The sequence below is a fragment of the Macaca fascicularis genome, chromosome 1, assembly GCF_037993035.2.
Source record: "Macaca fascicularis isolate 582-1 chromosome 1, T2T-MFA8v1.1".
NCBI lineage: Eukaryota > Metazoa > Chordata > Mammalia > Primates > Cercopithecidae > Macaca > Macaca fascicularis.
Window position 1 is genome coordinate 117250635 of NC_088375.1, and position 9403 is coordinate 117260037.

Genomic DNA, 9403 nt, shown 5'->3' on the forward strand with positions numbered 1-9403 from the left:
AATTAAAAAAAATAACTACTGAGAGGTGAAGCCAGTCAGACTTCCTGGGTCAAGTGGGGAGTTGGAGAACTTTTCTGCCTAGCTGGAGGATTGTAAATGCACCAATCAGCGCTCTGTGTCAAGCTAAAGGATTGTAAATGCACCAATCAACACTCTGTAAAAACGGACCAATCAGCACTCTGTAAAATGGACTAATCAGCCTTCTGTAAAATGGACCAATCAGCAGGATGTGGTTAGGGCTAAATAAGGGAATAAAAGCTGGCCACCGGAGCCAGCAGCGGCAACGCACTGGGGTCCCCTTCCAAGGTTGTGGATGGTTTGTTCTTTCGCTGTTCACCATCAATCTTGCTGCTGCTCACTCTTTGGGTCCGCACTACCTTTAAAAGCTGTAACACTCACTGAAGTGGTCTGTGGCTTTATTCCTGAAGTCAGCGAGACCAGGAACCCACCAGGAGGAACAAGCAGCTCCAGACGTGCCATATCTGAACATCTGAAGAAACAAACTCCAGACACAACGTGTTTGAGAACTGTAACACTCAGGCCAGGCGTGGTGGCTCACAACTGTAATCCCAGCACTTTGGGAGGCTGAGGCGGGCGGATCACGAGGTCAGGAGATTGAGACCATCCTGGCTAACACAGTGAAACCCCGTCTCTACTAAAAAAAAAAATACAAAAAATTAGCCGCGCGTGGTGGTGGTCGTCTGTAGTCCCAGCTACTCGGGAGGTTGAGGCAGGAGAATGGCGTGAACCTCGGAGGTGGAGCTTGCAGTGAGCCGAGATCGTGCCACTGCACTCCAGTCTGGGCAATAGAGCAAGACTCCGTCTCAAAGAGGAAATAAATAAATAAATAAATAAATAAATAAATAAATAACAATCATCGCGAGGGTCTGCAGCTTCATTCTTGAAGTCAGCAAGACCAAGAACCCACCAGAAGCAACCAATTCTGGACGCACTACCATATGATCTAACAGTCCTGCTTCTGGGTATGCCTCCAAAAGAATACAGAGTCTGAATCAGATATTTGCACATCAGTGGTCACAGTAGCACTATTCACAAAAGTCAAGAGGTAGAATCAACCCAAAATGTCCATTAGTAGATGACTAGATAAAATATGGTATACACATACAATAGAATAACATTCAGGCTCAAAAAGGAAGGAAATCCTATTATGTGCTACGACATGAATGAACTTTCAGGACATTACAGGACATTATGCTATGTGAAATAAGCCAGTCACAAAAAGACAAATACTGTATGTTTTAAACAAGGCACCTAAAGCAGTCAAATTCACAGAAACAGAAAGTAGAACGGTGGTTAGCAGGGGGCAGGGTGGAGGAGTTGAAGGAGAAAGAGGTTTTTGTTTAATGAGTATAGAGTTTCAGATTTGCAAAATGAAAAAGTTCTAATGATTTATAAAAATGTGGATATACACTACTGAACTGTACACTTAAAAATGGTTAAGATGGTACATTTGTTGTGTTTTTACTGCAATTTCTTAAAAGTATCTAATTAAAAAATTATATATGAGAGTGAGAGCTCTTGCGCCATCTTGAGGAACAAATTGGCAACTATCCTGGTTAGGATTATTAGTTGCCTGTAACAGAAAACGGGTATAAATAAACCTAGGCTGAAAGGGAAATGTATGAAGTGTACTGGAATGTGATGGAACCAAAGACAGGAAGTTCAGTTGACTTCAGGAACAGCTGGAACCAGGAACTTAAATCCCATTGGGATTCTTTGTCTCTCATTTCTACTTAATTCTTTCTTTACTCTCTCTTGTTTTAGTCCATATGGCAAGAGGTGGTTGCCAAGTGTTCCTATATTCAAAAATCTCTTAAGAGAGTGATGAGACTGAACCTCAATTCATCAGTCTCATTCTACATTCCCAAGAAGGACTTCGACTCAACTTGGGTCAGTTGCCCATACCTAGGCAAATGAGTCAGTATCTGATGAAAGGCCTTCGCAGAAGAGAAGGAGGGACTGAAGGAAGGAGGGACTGAAGTATTGGTCATTTAAAACAATGGGTGCTGACAACAGTATCTCAGTCCAGTTCTCAGTAAAAAGCTCCAAACTGTGTAAATAATGTCTTCTAGTAGCAAGAGCCATAACTGAACAAGACATAGACATTGAGCACACCTTTTATTCAATTAATAGATCTTTCTTCTTTACATGCTTGTTGGATACATCAAAACAAGTGTTTGAAGTGTCAGTCTAGGATGAAATGCAACATTTAGTAGCTTAAAATTAAGAAAATAGCAGAATTTCTTATTGTTATACACGAAGTAGGTGCTCCATACATGTTTTTAAACAATTAAGTGGGGCCATGGGATTTACATCCTGTGTTCTCTGCCTATACTACTAATTTAGGTCATTCATTTAACAAATATCTATTGTGTGCCAAGTATGTTCAGAGTACTTTTTTAAGCCCCCTGAGATACTGAAATGAATAGCGTAAGTATCAAAAGAGAAATTAATCACAGTGTAGATTTAGTACCTATGGGAAAGGATTGTTAATTATGACTGAAGTGGATCCATAGATAAGGCAGAGTTCAGGCTGGAAGACAAAAAATGGTTTGGATAAAATGGGAAGACATGAAGTCAGGAGCTTACAGTAATGGTCTGGGGGAGAAACTGTGAGAGTGTTAACTGGGGCAGGGGCAATGGGAAAGAAAAGGGGGAAGAATCAAAAGTTGCTTAAACAAAATAATGTGCAGTCCTCGGTGATGCAAATGTGAAAGTCAAGAGAAATCACAAGTCAAAATGGGTTTGATATTTCTACCCAGAATACTTAGAAGGTTGGTGATGCTACCAGGAAAAAAAAAAAAAAAAAAAAAAAACATAGGAGCAACATGTATGAGGAGTAGATGAGAGTTTTAGAGATGTTCAGTTTAAAATGCCCATAGTGTACCCAGGTAGCGATGCCCAGTGCTTAGCACAATACTCCAGCATGTGATACATTTTGGGGAAAACACTACACCCTTACTCCATATATTTCCTTTTATGAGAAGGGATCCCCACCAGTGTAATCTTTTTAGCCTCTCTCTTCCTCCCTCTTTCACTCTTCCCCGGAGAACAAGGAATTAATTTATCTGATTGATGAGTATATTAGGAGCAGCTGGACATAAGTAGCTCAGCTCCTTCTTTTTCTCTTTGTTTTTGCTAACACTTAGGAAGCCCGTGTCCATTCTGCTGTGCTCCTCCAGGCCGTCAGTTGTTCAGGGGTAGAATCTGCTCTTGCAGTAGACTTGTGCCAGTCTGGTTCTGTCTGACTGGGGAGTCTAGGCTGTAGCCCACTTGCCTGCCTACAAAGCCTCATTCTCTATTAACAGATTTTCAGCACTAAGGGTGATATTTTGATCTTCCAGTTGCCTTACTTTTTTGTCCTTCTCTTTAATTGCTTCAGAGCTAAGCTGGGGAAGAGGCTGTTATTTATTGGACTCCTTTGAACCCCAATAGTAGGTACTCAGAAATATTTACTGAATAATTATGTTTTTAAACGACATTATCTAGCAGCAACTGGAAATCTAGATGTGGAACTCAGGACAGAGTTCAAACTAAGGAGGTAGACTTGGAAATGACCAGCATGAAAGTGATGCTTAGTAGGCTTGAGTGATGTTGGTTCTATTGTTGTTTTTACAGCCAATACTTATGGAGTGCTTATTATGGGCCAGACACTGTTCTAAGTGCTTGGCATGCATTAACTCATTAATCCTCATAAGAACCCTATGAAGTAGGTTATTAGTATTTTAGCCCTATTTATAGATGAAGAAACTGGAGCACATATATTGAGTAACTTGCGTAAAGTCACACAGCTGGTAAGTGACAGAGCTGAAATGAAATAAAAGAGATGGGATTGGGGCCAGGCGCGGTGGCTCAAGCCTGTAATCCCAGCACTTTGGGAGACCGAGACGGGCAGATCACGAGGTCAGGAGATCGAGACCATCCTGGCTAACCCAGTGAAACCCCGTCTCTACTAAAAAATACAAAAAACTAGCCGGGTGCGGTGGTGGGGGCCTGTAGTTCCAGCTGCTCGGGAGGCTGAGGCAGGAGAATGGCATAAACCCGGGAGGTGGAGTTTGCAGTGAGCTGAGATCCGGCCACTGCACTCCAGCCTTGGCGACAGAGCGAGACTCCGTCTCAAAAAAAAAAAAAAAAAAAAAAAAGAGAGAGAGAGATAGGATTGTCTAGGGAGGAAATCGAGCAAAAGAAGTATTATTTCATTTCTTTACATCTACCTTTCTCTACTTCAGAATGGGAATAATACTTCCCAGACACTTTATAATGGTATGATGAAAGCTAATGTAATAACATGGATCCTGTAAAGATCACTGCCTGGAGGGAAAATGCATCTCAAGCCAAGAACTGGCCATGGCTATTTGTTTAGCCTATTCTTTATTTGGTAACCAATAACAATCTCTGTATTGGTATAGTTTTTCATTCGGCTGAGTGTTCACTGGAGTGGACCACAGAATGGAATTTTCTTTGAAGAAAGAGAAAGCTCTACTTTTAAGCCAGTTATGGAAAGGTGGACAAAGGGTAAAAAACTGCCTGTATTAGAAACAACTTGTTCTGTTTTTCAGGTACTTTTCTTTGCTAACCAGTCATGTGAAGAAGATATCCAGCTTCTCCTGCTGATCCTTAACTTTTTCTCTCACTTCACAGAATCTGAGATCAAAAGACGGAGTCACCTACAGCTGCTAAACTCAAAGGCTTCTCTGTGTGTCTCTTCTTTCCTTGCCATCAGCTGGGCACTTCTGCCTCTCGCCCCTTACCTGATGCTAAAATAATGTGCCTCGGCCACAAAAAAAGCATGCAAAGTCATTGTTACAACAGGTGAGATTAATCACAAATAGTGTGGGAGACTGGTTCTGTGGGTGCTTGTGCTCCTAATGAGAGTCAGATAGCCTTCAGCATCAGCCACACAGAGAAACATTTAATGACACCAGGGCTGTGACATTATTTCCACTACTACTGGGAAAGGTAATCATTTGTTAGGTAAGCAAACAGCCTAGACTTCATTGACAGACCCATAGGAAAAATAACATACAATTCAAGTATTTGTGTAAATTCAAATACCTTATAAGTTACTCAGTCATCAATGAAGGCAAAATAACTTATTGAAGAGAAAGAGATATTTAGCCCTGACTAATGACCCTGAATTTCACTGTTATTTATAAAGCATGATGACATGCATATCATCATTCACATGAAAACCCCTCCCTGCCCCTCCAGCCGGCCCCCGTGGACAGTTGGCAGATGACTCACCAACTAGCCCTCCTGCTGAGATTTCCTTCTCACTTCAGTCCTCTGGCTCCAATGGTTGTTAGGATATTTCCTTTTGAATATTCTTCTGCATATGAAATGTGTAGAAAGCTGAGATCATGCAATTCCAGTTGATACTCCCATATTACTCAGTGGAATCCCCACCAAGCCTCCAGGTTTAGAGCCTCAGAGATATTTTTGTCTCCCCTCTGTCCCTCATGTCAATTTCTTAACCCCTACCTATCACATTTTCCCATGTTGCCTCTCAGATGGACCCTAATCCAGCCTTCATCATCTCACACCCAGCCTGGTTTTGAAACACTGTGCCTGCTCCTTCCTTTCCCTATTTTAGCTGATAGGAAACACGGTGCCAGAATCGAAGTATTCTGAAACATGATTTCATCATAGCCTTCCTTTGCTCCAGAGCCTAAAGTGACTCTCTGGGCATTACTATATCAAAGTTAAAGTCACAGACACATACCTACCCACCATTACTACCTACCACTACTGCTGCCTACCACTACCTGCTACCTACCGTTACTTTCTGGTCTTGCTCCCTCCCTCACTGTCTTTTCCTGCAAATCTTCTCTACTCTATGGCAACTTATACCCACTACTTCCTTTATCCATTTTGGGAAAGTGCTTCCTAGCTTATATCCCACCTTCCCGAGGGTCTTTGTATTTTACATCCTCTTGGCATGCATGTATGATTTATAGCTTACACTCTCCAAGGCGCATGTATTCCTTGCCTACATTGCTAAGTCCTCAGGGGCAGGTAAAGATCTGTTGATCTGCTTCTTTTCATTCCTTCTCTTGTTCTCCAAGATTTCACTATAGTGCAGCGAACAAAGGAGATTCTTTGTAAGGAAACCTGCCAGTTTTCATCATTTCCAATCCTCCGCAGTTGTCAGCAGAGATTTCCCTAAGGAAACTGTAACTTGGGAATCTCACTAGTACAGGGAAAAGCACTTTTTTCTCTCGCTGATTCCCCACAACACTGCAAATGAGTGTTTAATAACCTGCAACTAAATAAAATGTCCTATATAACATAGCTGACTCATCTTTACCTTGTATTCCCTTACAGTAATAATTGACAGCTTAAAAAAAAAAGCCATGACATACATCTAATGGATAATATTCACAGGCAGCACATGTAGGCTTACATACAATTACCCAGTTAGCTGCAGTCCACCTTTTCCTCCCTGGCACCATAGAGGAATAACCATAAATCAAGTAGATTTTTTAAAGTAAATGAATAAGGCTGGGCACAGAGGCTCACACCTATAACCCCAGCACTTTGAGAGGCCAAGATGGGAGGACTGATTGAGCCCAGGAGTTTAAGACCAACCTGGGCAATATGGTGAGACCCCATCTCTACAAAAAAAATTAAAAAATTAGCCAGGCATGGAGGTGCACCTGTGGTCCCAGCTACTCAGGAGGCTGAGGTGGAAGGATTGCATGAGCCCAGGAGGCTGAGGCTACAGTGAGCTTTGTTTGCACCACTGCACTACAGGTGGGGCAATAGAGTGAGACCCTATCTCAAAAAAAATTAATAAAAGTAAATGAATAGAACATTATTTGAGACACACAATATAATGAGTCATGGCATTTTAGGCCACACACACTCCCTGGTTAGGAATTGCAGCAGAAACCACCCTTCCACCTCTATTCAGGAGACTGCCCAGACTCCTCTCAGTTCTCATTTACTATGAGGACCCGTCTCTTCCTTGAGACTGCCACTGGGATGACACCCCATTAAGGAGAGACGCAAGCTATCTCTTTTTCCCCAGCAACCCATGGGACCATGTGGCCTCAATAGAACAACATCAAAATACTGAAAAATAAGCCCCTTTCTAAACAAGAGATACACCACGCAGTGGCAGGGAAGCTCTCAGTTCTCAATAATTGTTTTGTAAATGGCTATAATGGTATCTTATTGCTGTTATTTCCACAATCCCAGGGATCTACACAAGTATTTCACCACCAGATATGACCTAGTTTTATATTTCTGGGAGGAAATGAATTCATATCTGGAAGTCTGGAGTGAACAAACAAGAACAAGAAACAAAAGGAAGCCAAAAGCAAAAGACTCCAACATGAACAAGATAAATCTATCTTCAGAGGCATATTAGAAGTTGGGAAAATAATTCATCTGAACTAGGCAAGTGTGTTAAGAGTGATAAGTAAAGTGCACATGGAACAAGTGATCCCAGATCTCAGGGACCTCCCCCTACCTATCACCTGGGGAGTGAGAGGATAGGATAGGATATTGAATGTCCTTTGTCTCTGAATTTTTAGTTATATGTGCTGTAATGCTGCTCTGAGGAAACTCCTGGAAAGCCTATCCCAATATATCCACATCTTATATTCCACAAATTAAGCTGTAGTAGGTACTCTAAGACGCTGCTAATTGACTGCCACTTCGCAACTCAGGGGCAGCTGCATTTTAGTAATGGGTCAAACGATTTACTTTTTATGATGCTTCCAAAGGTGTCTCAGCTTCTCTTCCCAACTGACAAATGCCAAAGATAAGAAAAATGATCATAATTTTAGCATAAACAAAGCAGTCGGCAACACTGATTTTATAAATAAACTGAGCACCTTCTTTTTAAACAAATGTGGATTTATTTCTCAAATGATGTTCATCCGTGAATGGTCCAGGGAAGGACCTTTCACCCTGAATAGATGGCATTATATCATCACAAGCTCTGAGGCTTCTCCTTTCCGTCCTGCATGGACAGCTATGACCTCAGTTTTCAATAGTAGTGGGATTCAGCTGGGGTGATTTCGCCCCCCATCCCCAAGGGAATGTCTGAAGACAATTTTTGTTACCACAGTGAGGGAGTGGAGGAGGATACAGTGCTACTAGCATCTAGCGGATAGAGGCCAGGGATGCTGCTCAACCTCCTACCATGTACAGGATGTCTCCCCATTACAATTACCCAATCTGAAGGGTCAACTGTGTCAGGGCTAAGAAACCCTGGTTTCGAGTAGAAAAGGGCATAGAAAGAGGGGAGCCAACAAAGCTGTCTGCTTCCTCACATTAGTCATTGGCAAGTAAGCATTCTGTCTGTTTGGCTGCTGCCTCAGCACAGAGAGCCAGAACTCTAACAGGCACCAGAATAACATCTCTCAGCGAACGGAGTTGACAAGGCCTGTGGGAAATGCCTGATGGGATTATCTTCAGCTTGTTGAGCTTCTAAGTTTCTTTCCTTTCATTCTACCCTGCAAGCCAAGTTCTGTAAGAGAGCTGCCTGAGTTCTAGCTCAGGTTTTCTTACTCTGAATTTAGATCTCCAGACCCTACCTGGCCACGATTCAAATTAAGGCAACAAACATATACTTTTCACGAAGCACACAGAGACTTTTGAAAGCAAGGACAATGACTGTTGGAATTGAGGCCCTGAGGAATGAAGCTTTGATGGACAAGAATATGTTTCCAGCCCCCTTCCCACACTTTTCATGTGTTAACCACTGCCTTCCTGGACCTTGGAGCCACGGTGACTGTATTACATGTTGTTATGGAAAACTGGTTTTAGAGTGCTGATCGTTCAAGAGAATGATTAAATATACATTTCCTACACCATTGTCTGCCTGGTTTGTCAAAAAAAAAGTGAGTGAAGGCAAGATGGACTGAAAAGCCATAGAGTAGGTTCTAAAGATTAGTACCTAGCACTTAACAGGCCTTCAATAAACGTTTGTTGAGTGAATGGGTAAATGAATGGGAGGAATGATAAGACTGTGAGTATGGGCTGGGTGGCTGGGTCTAGTTTCTTGGTGAAAATGCACTGGGCTTATACCAGCCAGGCACATTTCCATCTTGGAAAATACTAGTGGCAATGGGCTTCAGGCAGATAAATGGAGAAGGAATACATATAGGTGGACAAACTAATTGCTCTAGTGTCGAGAAATCTGACTTTCACTACTGAGCAATTATTAAATTCTCAAATATTAGAGCTGTAAAAAACTCAAAGTCATCTTTTCTAGTCCTTTAATTTTTCAGATCAAGACCCAGAGGCTCTAGGTAAAAGAAATGTAACTGGCTATGCTCAGATTTTATAACGTTCTAAAAGTCACACTGGTAATTGGTAGAGAGATGTAATCTACAGAAAATTTAATTGCCAAATGGTAAATTCCCGGAGG

At 41.9% G+C, this 9403-nt stretch overlaps 1 protein-coding gene across 11 annotated transcripts in view; it reads left to right on the forward strand.

The window, feature by feature from the left end:
• VTCN1 (V-set domain containing T cell activation inhibitor 1) overlaps positions 1-8841 on the forward strand; it is a 95038-nt gene extending 86197 nt beyond the window's left edge. For all 11 annotated transcript variants that reach the window (XM_015430446.3, XM_015430437.3, XM_015430465.3 and 8 more), the window contains 2 exons: positions 4663-4833; positions 7222-8841. In XM_015430446.3, coding sequence (XP_015285932.1) covers positions 4663-4787 — 125 coding nt within the window. In that variant the 3' untranslated portion in view covers positions 4788-4833; positions 7222-8841. The remainder of the gene's footprint in view (positions 1-4662; positions 4834-7221) is intronic.
• Positions 8842-9403: the final 562 nt, after the last annotated feature.